The 19,632-nt window shown below is 37.8% G+C and overlaps 1 protein-coding gene across 14 annotated transcripts in view; it reads left to right on the top strand.

Moving 5' to 3' along the window:
- The window catches only part of ZNF644 (zinc finger protein 644), an 81,826-nt gene that overhangs the window by 57,701 nt on the left and 4,493 nt on the right, over positions 1-19,632 (top strand). For 4 of the 14 annotated variants that reach the window (XM_030493595.1, XM_030493594.1, XM_030493598.1 and 1 more), the window contains 5 exons: positions 4,353-4,425; positions 5,699-8,742; positions 8,936-9,541; positions 12,121-12,243; positions 19,321-19,423. In XM_030493595.1, the coding sequence (XP_030349455.1) occupies positions 5,730-8,742; positions 8,936-9,541; positions 12,121-12,243; positions 19,321-19,423 (3,845 nt within the window). In that variant the 5' untranslated portion in view covers positions 4,353-4,425; positions 5,699-5,729. Of the gene's footprint in view, positions 1-4,352; positions 4,459-5,698; positions 8,743-8,935; positions 9,542-9,975; positions 9,982-12,120; positions 12,244-15,504; positions 19,424-19,632 lie in introns of all 14 variants that reach the window. The other 10 variants (XM_030493597.1, XM_030493591.1, XM_030493592.1 and 7 more) reach the window with 6 other exon arrangements.

The raw sequence follows: 19,632 nt of genomic DNA, 5'->3' as shown, positions 1-19,632 counted from the left end.
CTGAGTATAACCTTCCTGAAAAGACAGGCTGCTTGTATGTGATGACTCCTCTGTAACTCAGAGTTTCTCTTCAGTCAGCTTCTTCTACAGAGCTGTGACAACTCAGGGAATCTTTCAACAGTATAACAAAATGTTATATTGTGGGTGGCAATAACTTTATGTTTCTTTATTTAGGAATAATGTGACTTGTTAGTGTTGCATCAGTAATTTTTCTTGCTACTTTAAAAATATGAGAGTCTTGATTAGCTATGAGATTTTCCAGTTTGTGTTTTCATGTGAACAGCTGTGGATCTGAATTGAAGATAATTCTGTTCAGTGGAGCTCCTCAGACTGTAGTTATATTAATAACCTTATACTTGTACGTAAAGTAGGTGTGGGAGGGCAGTCGTCATGGTGTTGTGCATATTAAGCTGTCTCTTTACTACAGAGGTTTTCATAAAAACCCAGAAGTATTGAGGTGAATTTGTAGGTTTCAAAGCTAAGTAGGGCAGTCTGCAAATAGTCAGTGTCTCTGCTGTGCAGAAGGGAGTGTATTTTCAACACCTCAATTTGCAAGCACAAATAGAAGCTGGAGGAAGGCAAGGTGGTCACTGACTCCTCTGGTTGTCAGGTTTTGTAGTTCTATTTCTATCTGAAGGGTGGATCTGGATAGCTTTTTAAGAAGAGATAAAGTGGAAAATAAGTAATAGGTATTCTTCTAATGATCACAGTATTGTGATTTTCTTGACTTTGGGTGTTCATATTGCTAGATGACACCCAAAACTCAGGTGGTGTGAACTGTGTGTGTTACTGTATGGAAGAAGCAAAAATGCTGTGCAGCTGTCTTCTAAAGAACTTGGGGGTTTTGATTGTTTTTCTCAAGATGTGGCTGGTTTATGCTGGTACACTACTGGTTCCTCTATTACTCTGTACTAACCTTCATTCTCCAAAGGTTTTTAAACATTTCACTTCTGATGCAAGCTCCATGCTTGCCGTTTGCCATGATTAAGTTGTTAAAGGAATAGACTGTGTAATGGGGCAAAATGGAAGGAGATGCTTCTTTAGTCCTGTGCAGTGATGTGCTTAAGCTCTCTCTGGTCTGCAGCTTGATGCCTAAAAATCTGTGACTTTGATTCCATCATCTTTAATACAATCTGTCATTTGAGGAAGCTTTATTACAGGAATGCTTGTGGATAAAATGATAGGTTTTGTTAGTTTTCTCTATTTACGTAACAAAGTCTTGAAGAAAAATCTAAATGGGAACAGTGCAAATGTGAAACACCTTTCCCGTTTCTTGAATGTTCGAATAATCCCTTGAGTGTCCTGGTTATTCACATATCTCCTTAAGGAATTTAGTTTATGAGGAGTTACTTAGCACAGGACAAGTATATTTTTGCCTTCATGACAGCACTGTTGAAAGACGCTGTATTTCTTCATTACTTTAACTGGACTGATTAAATTCAATCCATTTAGGAGATGGCTTCTGAGTTCTTATGCTGCTTAATAGCTGCTCTGTGCTTTCAGCTGATTTGCTTATTTTTATGAATTTAATGAGAAACCTGATATCAAAACACATAAAAGCACTTCATGCTTTTCACAAACTCAACTAGCGTCTTCCATCTTAATTTTTCAGCTCCGATATGCTTTCAAATCTATTGTAAATCCCTGTAAAATAAGGCAGGGTTTTTTTCAACAGAAACTGACAGATGTCTAACTATAACTGCTTGTAGGCAACAGTGTAGCACTGGAATGTAAGCTTTAATGAACTAGTATTGCATGAAAGCAATACTCTTAATTTGGTGTGTGACCCTGTTACGTGGCAAAGGTTGTCACTATGAAATAAGAACTTAGAGCTGTTGTAAACCTACTCGTAATAAATACAATTAATAATGTACATAGCACAATGGAATTAAGTACATTTCTATCAAAAAGAATTATTAATGAACAGAAAGTGGACAGCATAGATCTGATGACAGGAAGGTTGCATCTAATCTGAATTACTGAGTGACCCAGGAAACTTGCTCAGAGGGATTACCGAATAATTATGTTAATATGCAATTATCACCTCATTTCTTCTGCAGTAACCTCAAGATGTAGTGTAGTAAGGGTGTTATAGCAAGTGCTGATAGTTTGCAAAAATACTGATGTTCAAGATTTTTGAGACAATAAGCTTAGCTTAAGGCATTTAAATTCTGATCTGTCAGCTTGAAGATAGATCTGACCTTACACTTTTTTAATGCTTAGACTGTCTGGCCACAGGCAGTCATATCTGCAGAGCTCATTATGATTTTAAAGACTGATATTTTATGAGGAAAACCAATATTAAAAATTACATAAATTAAAAGTAATTAAATGAGGTGGAATGTATCTTGGCTAAATAATTGATTGTTTTCTACTTTTGAATATTAAATCATTTCTACATAATAAAGAGTGTATCATGTAAACCAGGAATAACGCTGTTAACTGCACTACAGTCATTCTAAGCTTAACTGAAATAACTGAGTTGAATTTGGCCTGGCCTTTTTAGATAAAGTGTGTTTCGAAGGTATGAACCTGAGATTGTGTGTGCTTGTGTTGGCTTTTTAAGCATTGCCATTTTTACATGTCTGCATGTCCCAGAGATACTGCACTATGTGCTTAAATAAAAATTACCTCAACTCTGTAGTGTTTGCCCTAGTAGAAGGTATAACAAGCATTATTGGCAGCAAATTTGATCTCAATGTTTAGTTTTTCAAATACACTAAGGAAGGATTAATTACTATGTTAGGTAGTGTTTCAGTTTGGGTGTTGCACTTCCTGAATGATATGAGTTAGATTGTAATGTTTCCTCAAAAATTATAGGATTATGCCAAATGTTTTCTTGCATGTGTCTAGTTACACCTGTCATTGTTCCTGCATAAATTTCTACACATGGAATAGATAATGTAAATGAAGTATTGCATCTTGGCTCGGTGTCATCACAAGACTAAATTATTGTCATTTAATGTGTTTTCATTAATACCACCCTGTTAAAACTGCTTTCTTCTTGTTGTCCTGCATGTAAAATATTGAATTGTACCACCCTGATAGCTGGAAAAATATGACAATTAGTAGAAAATTATTAAAACATTACAGAGATATTATTGATACAGTAAGAGTTTCAGGCTTCATTCAAAGACTGAAAACTTGTAGGGCCAGCTGTATTACCAGAGAAGACTTGTAATCAGATCCATATGGAATAGTTCACAATCTCCATAAATACACAATATGGAAAGGAGTCTCTTACAAGATTGCACAGTGTCATGTTTTAGATACTGCTCATGGTAACTCTGAAGAGAGTCTCAGTTTAAAGATGATTGTATGGTGCCCTCACCACCATTTTAATTGAAGCTTTAACACTAATATTTAGCATCAGTATGGTTTTGTATGTAGAGCAACATGGGTTTGTCTTCATCACGTAAACCTGTGAAAAGTTTTCAGGAGCCATTCTGATAATGAGGGTTGCAGTCTCCAAGCAGGCACGATATTCTCAGTTTGCCTCCCTGCTGTTCAGGGGGTACCAGGGAAGTTGCTTTAAATGGGAAGCGTCTGTTCTTCCCCTGAACCCCTCACACCAGAACAGATGGGTGGAACTTGGAACATGGAAGGTTTTACCTCAGAGGTGGTAACAGTGAAGCCACTCATTAACACTGAATTTACCACTTCGTTAGCAACACTGCTTCCTGTTGGGAAAAGCTAATACAGGCTCTCAAATTGACTGAGCATATATTTGTCTACCTCTGCAGTAATAAAACGAGGAAAACACACATCTTTCAGGCAAAACTAAATTTCTTCTAAACTTTTTGTGGCCATGTTTATGCTCTGCTGCCTGATACTACATGAAGCTTACACTGTTCAGTTGTAAAATTGATGGAGCTGTTGTGCATCCTTGGAGGTTTCACGTCTGTTGACTTCTGCATTACTGATTCTTAGTGCCTGTTTGCACTGCCCGTTCCTAACTTGTGTACGTGATGTAAAGACTCCTGCTGGGTGGTGCATTATCACCATTTTAGGGTGATAGCTTTGAATGTGATCTTATTGGAAGTCTTTATTATGGTGGAAAAATGACCCATCTCAATATTTTATCTTCAAAATAGTAAATAAGTCATATTACATTCAGGCTTGGGTTTTACAAACATAAAGGAGATTAAAGTATTTGTTTTGTCCTTTTGCCAGTTGTAAACACAGCAAGCACAATAACAGAGAATTCCATGAGGCCGTAGCTAGCTTTGAATTGTTTGAATAGCTATCATAATGTTGAATTTAAAAACTGATAGAAATACTGGATTTATTTTAGACTGTGACGTATAAACATGACAGTGGTGTCGTTTAACCAGGTTGTTTTCTCTCCTTAGGAAAACAGGATGTCAAGAGTGGTTTTCCTTAATTTCAATGAAGGACCATTGCAGAGAGCCATGGATATTACTTGTGAGTTGTAACATCTTAATTCAGAAAGTCTAGATAATGACTCCTTTTAACTGAGATCTATTAAAAATGTTAATTAGTAACCGAAACGATGTATGTGATGGCAGGAATCAACTCCTCCAAAAGATCAAAGCAAATAGTACTCTTTAAGGGTAAAATATGTGGTTTCTGTAAAATATGGATGTTTCTGGCTCCTAGATGGATATTTAATGCCTTATGCTTACTGTGTTCTAAGGTTCTATATAAGAGGTAAATGCCAGGGTAGAACTGAAGTTCACCCTCCTGTTTATTATACACTGATTTTCATGTGTAGGCAATTCCTTTGTGCTCACTAAGCATTGGGTAGATGGTTTTGTGTATGAATGAGAGTCACTTGTAGAAAGACAGGTACACAAGGCCTCCTAGAGGCAATTAATATGTAGTAGTTCTCGGTACTAACGGGTGCTATTATTGTCATGCTCTGGATTCAACATTTCTTCTGGTAGGTAAATCCTAATTAAACAATTCTTTCTAATTGGAGGGGTGGGAGGGGAGTGTTCCACCTTTGAAAAGGTGCTGGTTTATTTGGTTATCATTTAAAATGGCCTTACAACATAAGCAGGATCTGACTTATTTTAAAGAAGAGCCCTTTTGTAAGAAGGGAATGAAACATTTGATTTCTTCAGTGAGTTTGAGCCTTTGCTTATGTCTTTATCAGTAATCAGATGTTTGAAGTCAGCTTAGCTTTCTCCTTTAACATGAAAGCAAATACTTCCTCAGGCTTCTGTGTAGCATCAGGTCAGTTGTATATAAGCACTGTGAAAAAAAGTGCTACCTTAAGGTATGTAGAGATTATTTTAGTTTCATAGGTGCTAAAGGGAAGTATGTTTAAAAAGCAAACAAAACACTAAAATGACTAGTAGGTGTCTGAGTAACCTTTATTCCGGACTTGTTTTACTTCTAGAACACAACTACAGATAAACTCTGTGTTTATGTTAATGTACATGTAGAATGTATTTGCACAAGTTTTTGACAATCTCATTTCCCCCATCTTGCTTGCATGTAGGTGTTCAGGCATTTTTGAAGTGGGGTACTGGGCAGTGGGTAGTTTGCTGTATGGTGATTAATATAGCATTGCAGAAAAGTATAATCTTTGTAACGGTTTTATTGATTTATTTTAAACATCTTGAATATCCTAAATGAAAAAAAATACATTTTTAATAAGTTCAAAACATATTTTTAGATTGCCATTATTCATTTCTCTGATTGCCTGATTCTATTCTTGTTTGGTTTTTAGTGTAAATGTACTTAATGGACAGACCAGCAATATGGATGATTTAGAGATCAATACTGAAGTCACTGGTGCTAAAGAAGAAGAAGAAATCCTCTGTGATGATAATTTCATATCTGAGGAAGAAGGTGGCATTCTTAAACCTCAGGAGAGCGACACGTCATTTCAGAACAACACGTTGACTCTGCCTGAGGAGCTGTCAAGGGACGGATCTGAAAAAGCCTTAAGTGGAGGCCAGGCTTCTCTATTTATACGCACTGGTGCTCCTACTGTTTCTAACGAAAACTTTATCTTGTCTAGAGGAACTGCTGTTAATGGACCAGTTTCACACTCCACCTCAGCTAAGACTTCCATTATGAATAAAGGCAGTGTTTCATTAACCACTGGACAGCCTGTAGGTCATCACACAGATTCCTGCTCAACTTTGACAGTGGTTCATGATCTTCAGCTGCCTGCAAAGAGTACAACACAGAAATCAAATCAGCACCAAGTTTTATTTTTGTTACCTGATGTAGCACATGCTAAGAACCTGACTCATTCCATTAAAAATCTACCTACCTCTGCTGCAATTGGTTGTGATTCACAGAAATCAGTAGGAAATAGTGTAGATAGCACTTTAGTAGGCCAAGTAGAAGTTTGTGAGGATGATAAAAATTTACTAGTAAAAGATGATTGTGTCGATACATTAACAGGCATTTCCTCAGGTACAGGTGGTTTCAGAACGGGATGTGATCCCAGCTGGGATCCACAAAAAGAATTTATCCAGTTTCTGATGACAAATGAAGAAACAATAGAGAAGTCTCCCATTCACTGTAAAGTAGGCTTAGAAAAAAAACGGAAAAGGAAAATGGATGTTAGTAAAATAACACGCTATACTGAGGACTGTTTTGGTGATACCAGTTGTATTCCTAGTAAATCAAAACTGTTAAATGTTGACTTCTTAGAGCAGAATGAGGAGCTACAAATGGTAGAACCACAAAAATACTCACTGAGTAAAGTAAAGCCTGAATCCCCAGATGAAGAGCTGGAAGCTGTTGATGCTATCCAGCAGCTCATTTACAGTCCCACTAGTAACTGTGCAGAAGATACTTCTCCTGTTCACACTAGCACTTTTCTTACCAATACTTTACAAAATAAATGTGAACAGGATGATTCTGAATCGCCATCCACTTTCAGTACTGACGAACCATCCTTTTATCCCTGTACAAAGTGCAATGTGAATTTTAGGGAGAAGAAACATCTGCATAGGCACATGATGTACCATTTAGATGGGAACAGTCATTTCCGTCATCTCAATGTCCCCAGGCCCTATGCGTGTAGGGAATGTGGAAGGACATTTCGAGATCGCAATTCACTTCTTAAACACATGATAATTCACCAGGAAAGAAGGCAGAAACTGATGGAAGAAATCCGTGAGCTGAAAGAACTTCAGGATGAGGGTAGAAGCGCACGGTTACAGTGCCCACAGTGTGTATTTGGTACCAATTGTCCCAAAACGTTTGTGCAGCACGCAAAGACCCATGAAAAAGATAAAAGATACTATTGCTGTGAGGAATGCAATTTCATGGCTGTGACAGAAAATGAACTGGAATGCCATCGAGGGATCGCTCATGGAGCAGTAGTCAAATGTTCTATTATCGGTAGCGACATGTCCCAGAGGAAAACACAGAAAAAGGCATCCTTGAAAGATCCATATTTAGGATCCTCAAAAAAGTCATCAACATATATGTGTAAGATGTGTCCTTTTTCTACGTCAACTAGAAGCATTTTAAAAAAACACATGGAATATTTGCACCCAGCATCATGCATTGATCCCTTTGGTAGCCATCTTAGACTAGACAAAAGAAAAGGCAGCATCATAGAAGAATCTTTAGATTTCGGTAGCAGGACAAAACAGTTGATCAAACAATCTTCTACTTTTCCAAAGAACTCTGTTTTAAAACAGGATGTAAAAAGATCATTTGGCTCTACTTCACAGTCCAGTAACTTCGCAAAACTTCACAAGAGACCCTACAGGATACAGAAGGCTCGGAAAAGCGTTTCACAGACATCTGTAAGTGTGTGCAATCTAAATTCCACAAACAAGACCTTTTTGGTTAGAAATAGCATTGACCAGAAACCTAAATATTTTCATCAAGCAGCAAAGCAGAAAGCTAGTGTCAAAGCACGTGGTAATAATTTATATAGGCACAAATATGAAAACTACAGGATGATTAAAAAATCTAGTGACTCTTATCCTTTGCATTTAAAAAAGGAAGAGTCCAACTCTGTCAGTTCTTTACATTTATTTTCCTCATCAAGTAGTCCCCGTAATAATTGCTTTGACATGGATTCAAATAATCTTGATTGCAAAAGGGCAGAAGGCTGTAAAGCTCGTAGGCGTGTAGCTGTAAAAAGAGTGGTTAAAGAATCCAAGAGGGAAGGCTCTGTTACAGGAGATGATTTGGATTGCTATCCAGATTTTCTGCATAAAATGACTGTTGTTGTTTTACAGAAACTTAACTCTGCTGAAAAAAAAGACAGCTATGAAACGGAGGATGAAAGTTCATGGGATAATGTTGAACTATGTGATTACACTACACAGTCTGTGGAGGATGAATCTTACAGTGATATTAATCAGGAGCATGTAAACCTATTCCCCATATTCAAAGGTAAAATGGAAGATCACGAAGCTGGTGATAAATCTTCACTTAGTTATGAGCAGAATGATGGCTTTTATTTTGAGTATTATGAAGATGCTGAGGGTAGTAACTTCCTGCATGATTTGCATGATCCTCAGAATTTAGAAAACGTAGGATCAGCATTGCCAAAGCATAATTCAGTTTTCCATTGGACTGATTTGTCGCTTGAAAAGAAGTCCTGCCCATACTGTCCAGCAACCTTTGAAACAGGTGTTGGATTGTCCAATCATGTCAGAGGACATCTTCACAGAGCTGGACTAAGTTATGAAGCCCGTCATGTTGTTTCACCAGAACAGATAGCCACAAGTGACAAAATGCAGCATTTTAAAAGAACTGGAACAGGAACTCCTGTTAAACGTGTTAGAAAAGGTAAGTTTGGGGGAGTTCTGTGTTTTGTTTCGGTTTTTAATTTGGGTATACAGTAAAGGGGACAAAGGGATTTACCGAGCACTGAACAAGACTTGCTTTATCTTGTTGTAAAGCCTCTCGTCGTCGTGATTTGCTGTTGTGATGTTTCACCATCTCTAGTTGTCAAAAAACATTATTATTGTTCCCTTTGTAGCGATTGAGAAGTCTGAAACTTCCTCTGAGCATACGTGTCAGCTCTGTGGAGGCTGGTTCGATACTAAAATTGGGTTGTCTAATCATGTGCGAGGACACCTGAAGAGGCTTGGCAAAACCAAGTGGGACGCGCACAAGTCTCCGATCTGTGTTCTGAATGAGATGATGCAAAATGAAGAGAAGTATGAAAAGATCCTAAAGGCTTTGAACAGTCGCCGCATTATTCCCAGACCGTTTGTTGCTCAGAAATTTGCATCAAATGATGACTTTTTATCTCAGAATGTTATACCTCTTGAAGCATACCATAATGGCCTAAAGACTGAAGATACATCTGTGTCTGCATCAGAGGAAGAAGGGCTGAGTTTCCTGAATGAATGTGATGAAACAAAAGCAGTACTACATAATGAAAAAAAAAATCAGTCACTTACACTGATAGAACTCCTGAAAAATAAGAGGTTAGGAGAAGAGAGGAATCCTGATATTTCTCCTCAAAAGATTCACAATCAAACTGCAAGAAAGAGGTTTGTTCAGAAATGTGTTCTTCCATTAAATGAAGACAGTCCATTGATGTATCAGCCACAAAAAATGGACTTGACTATGCAGTCAGGTAAGAAGATGTTTCTAGCCATCTTGACAACATTTCCAGAGAATCTTTTAATTCCTAGAAAATGTGCAAGTGCAGAGTATTTTATTTGGGATTCTGTTCATATAATTCTTATTTCATTTCCAGAGGACACTGACTGCGAGCGGTAGCACAGCAAATTATTCTGACATGGTTTTCCTAAAGTGAAAAAAACCCCTCAGCAGCACTGAGGGGGTTTTACATGGAACAAAGTTCCTGTTCTGCATATGGCTGGGCATACAAACTCAAAGCGGACACAAAATGAGCCTCAGTAAGGAACAAGACACATCCTGCAATACCAAGTTGAAGTGTCCATGCATATTTGGTAGACTTAACAGTTCTGAAATGTTTGGGCTTGTAACCCTGTTTCTGGGCATTAAAACAGCTGGTTTGGGAACTACTTCATTGAAATCTTTCAGGTTTGTGTAAAGCAACATCTGCTCAAACTAACAGAACTGTTGATACTGTTAAAAACACGTAATATTGCAAAATGGTGAATCACTGTCAACTAATTCTAATGTTTTTAGGCAAATGCACTCTTACAACATAGGTTAGTTCTTGTTTGTTTCAAAATTGTGGCTGCTGTGAGAAACTGATGCTTGCTTAGGGCCCGTCTGTCCTGAGTGAAGACTGTGCTGGTTCAAGCTTTGTTGGAATACAGTTGTAGCCAGCAGGTTTCTAATGCACAGCCCCTGACCGATAAGAACCTAGATTGCCCCTCCTCTGAGAATTGTGCTAATGAAACAATTCTGTAATCAACTTCCTAGATACTCTGTATACTAATGGAGCAGGTTTTTAGAGTGATATTTTTAACCTACTTGGCATTGTAGACATTCTCGTCTTGGGGAATTCTTACAACATCCTTTTTAACATGTATGTAGAGCTTGCATTTACCCGTTTCTTGTTTGGACACCACCTTATAACGCTGCAGGATTCTTTAGATTGAGGAGCAGGATCTTATTTTTATACCCCTGAATATTTTTTGTTCTCTTGGTTTTCTTGTTGCTACCCAGTGCAGGTTAGTAAAACTGGCAGTGCCTAGTACTTTTTCACCTATATTCTTGTCTTCCCTTAAACATATAAACACAACAACAATCTGACGTGCTTAGAAGTTCTTTTAGGGGACTACAAAAGTGTGGCAATCAATTTCTTAACAAAGGTGGCTTTCTAAAATGACATAGTAGAGGTGGAACGGAATTACATCTCATGTCTTCTGGACATCCATGATTGTCCTTTAAGACAGGAAATTGCTTAATAAAGGAAGCGTATCTTCGACAGGCTTAATGATTTGGAAAACAATGCTAAAGGAATAGCGTGCCAAACCTGACACTCTGTATTGCTTTCTGTTTAATATTTACTGCTGAATACTAGCTAGTTCCTCTTTGGTTGTGACGAACAACCAGGTAAAAATAAACGTGCTTATATAGTACTAACAGTTATGAATGGGGCCCTATAATTATCTGTGGCTGAGGTAACAGAATTTGACAACTAACGCACTGCGCCAGTTGAGTTAATAAGAAAATACTTAACCTCAAGTTGAAATTCTTCTGTTTTTCCTAAAAAAAGGCAAATATTTCTAATTCTGGTTTTAGTTTTTATAAAGGTTTTTACCAGCCAAGTATTCTTCTTCTGTAACTTGCCTGAAAAAACAGCATGTCTTCTGTGGGCTGCTGGAGAATAGCATTCTTTCTTTCCTGCAAACACAGGCTTTCCAGCTGAGTAGTTTTAGCTTTTTTGTTTATTCTTCTAATCATTTATTGGTAGAGAACTTGAAATATTAGTTGACCAAAACAATGTATCTTTGGTAAACGAAGGGAGAAACACTATGGTGAAGGTGAGCAGGGGATGAGTTATAATGGTTTCTTGGTTTCTTTGTCTGGTAAGTGAGGAGTTCAGTATTGTTTCACTGCTTTCCTGTGATAAATAGCATGTTGCTCTGTTGATCATTTATTTAGCACAAAGATTTTAGCAAAAAACTTCAAATCATTAACTTACGTTATTGATTGTGCAGCTAAAGTAATGAACAGAAAATGCACTGAACAAAATGTTCTGTCTAACAGCTGTTCAGTGCTGTGTTTTACCACCTTTTTCTCCAAGCCTTCAACAGCAGCCTAATTTAGTGTTGAGCTCTTCAGTCTTACGGGTAAAACACTTTTAATTACCGCCTTGTCAACTAGACTGCTTAAATTCCCTGTATGAGAAATGTTGCAAGCTCTGAAATTTCTCAAAAGAATTGTGCTATTCAAATTGCAGGATTGTATTTTGGGACTAGAGCTTCATAATGTGGAGATCTGTAGGAACGTGATAGTAGGTATTAACTGCAGAGTAGCCTACTGGGCTCAAGTTGCCTCCATTCTGTTCTTTTCCAAATAACATGGTTTGGCTTAAAGCACTACATGGAAAACTAATAACAGTTAACTTGGATCCTTCTAATATACTAAACAATTGCGTCAATGCAGTGAATATATTTTAAACCATCTTTATTGCAGAAAACTTTTTACAACGCTTTGAGAATTTCATTTTTTGAAGAGAGAACTGGATTATAGTTTTCTTTTGAATGATAGGTATGCCTGTGAAGCTTAGAACGTGTGTGCATTGCAATACGACGTTTACAAGTGCTGTTAGCCTGTCCAACCACTTACGCGCTTATGCACGAAAGAAGAGTGCTGGACTTTTGACTGGGACAGGTATGTTTTGTTACAGATGTAAAAGCAAGTCTGTCTATGATACATTTTCCTCATCAGACTGGACAAAAGCATATGTTAATTCAAAATTATTTTGAAGCTTCTACTGGTAAACAGTTGATTTGCCATAAAACTTCAGCAACTTGTAATAAAAGGTATGTTGCTGTTGTCCACTCTCATGCCTGATTTTCATTCTTACTCATTTATTTTGGATCCAACACTTAAGGTATGTAAGCAAAACTAAGAGATGGTTGCTTAAATTCATTCTGCAATATCACAACTTCCAAACCAGCCTTCAAATGAAGTGTTTAAAAGTACCTCAGAAATGAGAGGGGGGGAAATAAAAACCAACCCCACAACAAACCAACAAGTAATTTTTACAATCGAACGTATGAAATTACTAAGAATACTGTTGTTCAGATAGGAAAAGCAAGTAATTTTATAGTTTGTGTATTTCTGGCAACCTAGTGTATCTAGTTGGTTTCATTTCTTGTTTGGCTCGCAATCCAAAAACTGCCTGGTCTGAGGTGAAGTGAGTGCAGTACAGCATTTGGCACTGCTATTAATGGTTTTTATTAAAAACCACTTCACTTTGGAATTCCTCTAATAACTGCATATTTTGGCCGATTTCCAGAGGCCTGCAGTTTGATTGACTGTATAGGCAGTTTCTGAGTTGGATTAGTGAGACTTCTTATGATCAACAGCAAATTGTGGATCAGAGATGGAACATAGAGGGGACAATTTGGAGGCAAGAAGTCAGGGATATTCAGTAATTAAGAAGGGCAACCATCAGTTTTCTGTGTCAACAAGCACAGATTTTAACTGCAGACATAAGTCATGCTAAGAATGACAAATAAACTGAGTTTAGGGCTTTCTCTGCAGAAGGGTAAAAGAAATGCTTTTACAGACAGGGCCTGTGGCTGCCAGGTCTTACGTTACACCAAGTTAATGCTATAACATAGCAGATTTAGAAGGAAGTCAGCAGATGGAGTAATATCCATTGTGTAGGAGTGTATGCCTTTAGTTAGTGATTCTGAAAGTTTTCACATTTAATCAGTAGAAAGATGATGATAGTGGACATCATTTATCACTGCTGTGATTTCATGTTAGCCCTGTGGTAAGTTACTTTGCTTATATACCTACCGGTGACATATTTTCCGATGGCTATATATTTAAAGTGCAAGTTGAAATCTTCACAGTAATTCAGTGGAGGTGACACTGTGGCACACAGGATAGTACACAGAAATTGGATCCTGGACAAGTTCCTTGTACCTCAGCTTCCCTTTTGCTAAATGGGAAGAGTGAAGGAAGCTTGTTAAGGTGCTTTCAGGGATATTTGTTTTATTTAAGAAATGTATTTTGCTAGCTAAATAGTAGCATACTCATTGAAACAGTGGCCACTTTCTTTAAAAGAATTGAAAGAAAACTCTTGAGTCTTGTATCATTGGACCTAGAAGTTTGTTTAAAATCAGGTTAGAAGCAAAATGAGGTTAGAAACAAAGGTTAAAAGGAGGGAAAAGAAGGTTAGAAACAAGACTTAAAAAACCCCCAATCTTCAGATCGCAGAAGCTGGAGCTGAGCCATACAAATAGCCTGTACCATGTGGTTAAAGGCCTTTCACTGAAACCAGTGACTTAGGCTTAAGTTCTAGCTATAACTTCATGCAACCAATGTTAACTTAGTCATTACTATTAAAACTGTTGTAACTCTGCAAAGTTTGTAAGCTTTGCTTGTTGACTTTTCATTTGAGCAAGCTCAATGCTCATAGACCAGAAAAATAAGCTTTTAAACAGTGGTTTTATTTGATATTCCACTTTATAATATAAAACTTTTGTGAAGATAATTATTTTAATGCAACCTTTCACTAGCACACACTACTTTTAAACTTTGCTATGAGTGTTGCTCTTGGGGAATCTCAGTTTTTCTTATTAAAAGATGGTTGCAGTTGCGAACAAGATGTCTTCAGTTTGGCTTCAGCAATGAGGAGATGTTCATACAGAAGGTGGTTCCTTCTTCTGCGTTCACAAAGCATTTGTTATATCTTCTAAAGTAAACATAACTACCAAACAAGAAATCATGTTGGTTGAATACTTAATCTCAGTTTCTTGCTGTAGGTCAGTAATTGCGTGTAAATATGAATTGCAGTTCTTTTATTTGGCTGTTACGGAAGCTGTCTAGGCATTACTGTTTAGTAAGAGAAGCACAGTAACCTCTGCATGTCACCAAAGGGAGGCCTTTCCCAGCACTACATTAGCTTATGTACTAGTCTTCTGCTCAGTTTTTCAGTTTGTCTGCATATGGTTTTGAGGTTGACTATTACATTGGTTTTCTAGCATATGCCCTGGTTCTTCAGAGGCAGTAGTTGGATCACATTTAGTTTGTTGGGGGGGGGGGTGCGTGCTGTTGTTTTCTTTTTACTCCAAATACAGCTTGGCAGTTCTGGCAGTATAATACACATAGTTAAGCATAATGGTAGATTTTAAGAATGGATTCAAGAAAAACATCCTAGATGTGCAACTTTTTAGGCTCTTGGCTGTTGCTAAGTTAGTGTTTATTAAACTTGATTTGTGCCTATAGTTATGTGGTATGGATCCACGGTATAGCAAATCCTTGTCTAGGTTGATTTGGATAGTTACTTGTGTATTAGTGCTTGCATCGTGGTCTTCAAATGTCTGAGTGGAACATTAAGTTGTTGTGTTGTTGTTGTTATGCGGTCCAATTTTGAACAATGTAATTATTTAATTGTTCATCTTTAGTAGATTACAATCTTTTATACCCGTTTCGATTAAGAGCAACACATCAGTGTTTCTCAGAGGATGTGGCAGACTTTCTTCTTTCTTCTGATCAGAGCACTGGACAAACCTACAGAAGATTTTCACAGTGCATCTCGCTCTTCTTGGTACAGTTGTATATCGAGGCTTCCTTTCCTTCTCTCTAGGCCTCTGCGCCCCTTTCCTCTCCTCCCTCCAGTCTCTCGATACTCTCTTGCACCCTGGCTTTTTACATCTTCTCTTTGCTGACTATTTTCACATTCTCAAGTCTCTTCTTACCAGCTGTCATCTTCTGGGAATCGCCATTCTCTTCTTCAGTCTTTGCTTCTGTAGGTGGAGGCTGCTTTTCCAGAAGTTTGGGGGAGAACAGTAGAATACAGAGCAAGGAGTTTGGCCTTTGAGCCAACAGCATGACTGAGGTAGCAGTTCATGCAGCCATTGTGCTTCCAAAGAATTTCTAATACTGCTTTGTCAGAATAGTAGCTTTGGGAAGTTTACTGTGGAAGCATATGCAGCTACAGCAAAGATCTGAGATCCACTGGCTTTCCATGTCTTTATTCTGTGCTGCTACACTTAAAACTGATCAACCAGCACAATGAGCTGATCTTTGGTACCCTGGAAAATCCTTCAGGGAGTAAATTACTGGAGGGGGGTTTCAAATGCATTTTACTGTGCAGTAATGATGCGAATAGATAGCAAGTGATTGAATCTGATAATTCATTATTCCTTTACAATTGGCAATGTTTTTAAATGGTTAATTGATCCATTTATGCATGCAGTTATTCAACTTTTGTTAGTTTACATATGCCGTGGCAAAAGTAATGAAGTCTGGATAAAGACCCTGCTTCAGTCTTCCTGAAATGACAAGTGTTCATGTTGGGGGACGTCAAGAAGCAGAGCATGCAATTTAGCATAGATGTCCTTTAGTTGTGAACCACAGACCAAACGTTATGACATGAAGGACCCCTAATTGTGACTTTCCGAATTCATGCTGTTTTAGGCATGCTCATTTAAGCCTCCCATCTCCATCTGCTTGCAGTCTTTCTTGATAAGTGGTCACGGAGTTAAAGAAGGGGTTTATATGCAGCCTTTTTACCTAGCATGTATTTTTCCAGGAGATTTGATGAAGTGGTGTAACTGGTTGTTTACAAAAAGTTTTTGGAATAGCTACTAGGAAACACTGGTCTGCCAAACTTGAAGGGAGGAGGCTTCTTCCAAAAAGAATTGGGCCTTTATGGAGGATGAGGAGGATAGTTTGGGAGCTCTGATAGCCACAACACAGGCATTAATGGTAGGTTGTTCCTGTGTCTCTGGCAATTTGCTGCAATTTCCATGCAGCTTACTAGAGCTGAATGTCCTTGAGCTCTTCCTGAAAGTGATAAAAACATATTTTTCTGAGGAGGTCATGCTTTGTTACAGTAAAGGATTGGAATAACAGTAACTTTTTGGTCAGAACATGGCTTTCTTACAGGTGAGGCAATGGTGTGACTTACTTGATGCTTGCTTGTGAGCGTCATATCAACAGAGTACTTAAAGTATGTGCATGCGACTTCACTTCAACTTGTTGCTCACTGCACAGGCAGCGGATGTATGTGACAGTTACTGGTACACGTCTGATAACTGGTGTTGGAATTGCGTTTTTCAATCAGCTTTACCCAGCTGTTAGTCTTTCTTCACTTAATTTACTGCTTCATGGGAGTAACTTCAAAATGTACTTGTGCTGCTTTGTGCCCCCTAAGAAGTGAAGGAATATGTTCACTAGATAAAAAAGAGAAAGGGAACAAAAAATACTCCTTGCAGAGCACAGCTTTAGTATTCTTAGTGCTTGCTGTCTTTTTGTAACAGCTTCTTGCTCAGGCAAAATCTACTTCCAATCTTAGCAAAGTTACTGGGAGAGTGCATTGAGTGATCTGAATGTTTTTTTCGTGATGTGTTTTAGGGTGATGTTTTCTCTTCCTTGTTTGTAATTGCTCTCTCCGGAGCTTCTGTCGTAAATGGCTCAGAGAAGATGCCCATTCTTTTGTTTTCCTTGTTTTCTCATTGTTCTTGGAAAAGGTATCTTTCAAGGGAGTAGAAACTACCTCTCGAACGTGATGGCAGTTTCTATTTGTGTCGCTATTTGGTTGCACACAGTAGCTCATAGGAGTTGTTTCTTAGAATATTACACACACAAAAAGCCATTAGGTTTTGGGAACTCTGTTGCAGAAGACCAGTTCAGGTCTAGTAAGAAAGTGCAAGCTCTGTGAAATGCTTGGGATGTATGTGAGTAGAATCTAATTTCTTGATGGGAATGAATGTCTTATGTTTGCCAACGTGAAGGAAATAAGCTAGTTCTTGTTTCAGATGCATGGAGGCTGCTCTAGAAGGAGCCTGCTGTCTACTGCCTTTTTTTTTTACTCATATCAACTGACATCAACTAACTGACATCAGATGCAACTCATGGATGTGTTTGCATTCAGATACTGACTTCTGTCCCCTCCTTCCCACCATGTTCTGCAAAATGAGCAATGATGGCAAAGCTTTTGCTGTAATAACTGCTTCAGATATGTTGCCCCTCATGCAAGTATTTCCCTTCAGAGAATGGGTATCTGGGTTTCAGTATTTTATGTGCTTACATGTCTGGTGATGTTGTTAACTGATGTTGCGGTGTGTATTTATACTACTCGGTAGTTCCTACAGCCTGAAAGATAGTTGGGGTTTTTCTTCCTAATTATATGAAGAGTAAGCTTTTGATGAGAGCATAAAACATTAAGAACCTATTACTTGTTCACTTTTCCAGAAGTTATCTTGGCCATTTCTATTTCTCTCTCTCCCCTGCCACGTCAGGTTACTGCCTTTATATCCAGACTGCTTTCATTGTTGCTATCAGAAAAAAATGCTGTTGAGCCTCATCTTCCTAATGATGGCTTGACCCAGGCTCTGAAGGAAGTCTCTTCAGGTTGATATCTGCTTTCTACTTGTTTGATTAGTTCTCTGGTACCTTCAAAGCTCAAAAATTCATTCTAGATACTGTAGGAATCTTCAAACCTGGGGATGGAACTGGGAAATGTCGGGTGTATCTACAAGTTAAAAGTTTGGCTACAGGGTAAAAGTTTGAGAGGTGTTCATTTGGAGGACATAACAAATGCAGGATGTGTGTTCTTTAAATCAGCATGTTTTGCCTCACCAGATGATGTCTTATGCTTCAGAATACTGAGAGATTTATTCTTCTGTTTTGTATTACAGGAATCAAAACTTAGACAAGTGTAACAATTATTTCATTTTTGTTTTTATTTTACTGTTAAGATGCTCCAGTAGCATAGCATTTTGCCTTTGTGGTATCAAGAATACCACTTGTTACTGTCTTTCAGGTTTCTGTGGAGTTTTAGTGTCAGTGTCTTAAAGTACAGCTAGATGTACTTCTCAGTTCAAGCAGTCCCAAAGTCTTGTTTTTTCTTGAGATTTATCAGATGTTTTCATCATAACAATATTAACTCAGTTTTATTCCCTCATCCCCCACCTTTGGCTGCTGCTTAAAATCAAACTTCAGGTTTTGTTACAGATTTCCATCACATCTATTTATGGGAGGTACAGACCTCCATGCTAACTGAACACAGTGGCTTTGTGTTTCCTGTCACACGCATTAATTTCATACATGGTTTCAAATGCTTAGACTGAATTTCAAGAGTGGCTTTGCCATCCCTGTTGATTGTCCTGATACTAAGTCCCACTGCGAAGGATTAACACATAATTCTTACAAGATGCACTAGAATTCAGACAGGAGTGAGGGAAGCTTCATTTGAAACTTAAAATAACAAACTTCTGCTTTATGTTGAAAACAAATGGCAGGTGGTTTATTCAGACTAGAAATTCTCAATTGTATTAGCTGAAAGCTACAACTTTATGAAGTTGTAGCTTGGTTGAACATGAGTGGTCTTATGATGGTCCTTGAAACACAAAACAAGTTCCGAGATTTTGACAGCGTTTTACGCATGAAAGGGAATTTCCAATGGTGCATTGCTTCTCTTTCATTCGCTAATAGGTTAGTAGGTGCTTGCTGTTACTAAAACAACAGTTTAATGCCAAATGTCAATTATCTAGTCTTCTAAAGAGCAAGCACTATGCTAAACTAAAAAAGCTTCACGTGTTTTGCCAGTAAATTTCTTAGAGCACACTGTAATTGTTTTCAATTTACATTATAATTAAATGTAGAATAACAAGGAGGTAAATGTCTTTTCACTACTGCTATAGGGGATGCTTACTAAATATCTCTTGTTTGGTTAACACTTACTGAAGTATCACTTTCACATATGGAAATTTCTCTTCCTAGCTTTAGACTGTAAGCAAAAGAAGTCAAGGTCAAGATCTGGAAGCAAGAAAAAAATGCTGCCATTACCTCATAGTGCTGATGAAGTTTACATACTCAGATGCAGGTACATAGGATTATTTTATTGAAAGAATAAAATAATCTTTAGAGCTTGCTAAGTTTAGTCATAAGAAAATTTAAGATTATATCCTGTAAATGTGTTTGTATTAAATTGAATAATAAGGGAGGGGGGAACGGTTGCATATGTTAATTGGCTTAAACAAGAGGACTTGAATCAGTCATACTCAGGCATTAGGTTGCCAGCTGTTTCTCTAA

This window comes from Strigops habroptila, chromosome 8, assembly GCF_004027225.2.
Source record: "Strigops habroptila isolate Jane chromosome 8, bStrHab1.2.pri, whole genome shotgun sequence".
In the NCBI taxonomy this organism is placed as follows: Eukaryota; Metazoa; Chordata; class Aves; order Psittaciformes; family Psittacidae; genus Strigops; species Strigops habroptila.
The sequence above is the reverse complement of the archived record's forward strand: the minus strand, read 5'-3'. Positions and strand labels throughout refer to the sequence as shown.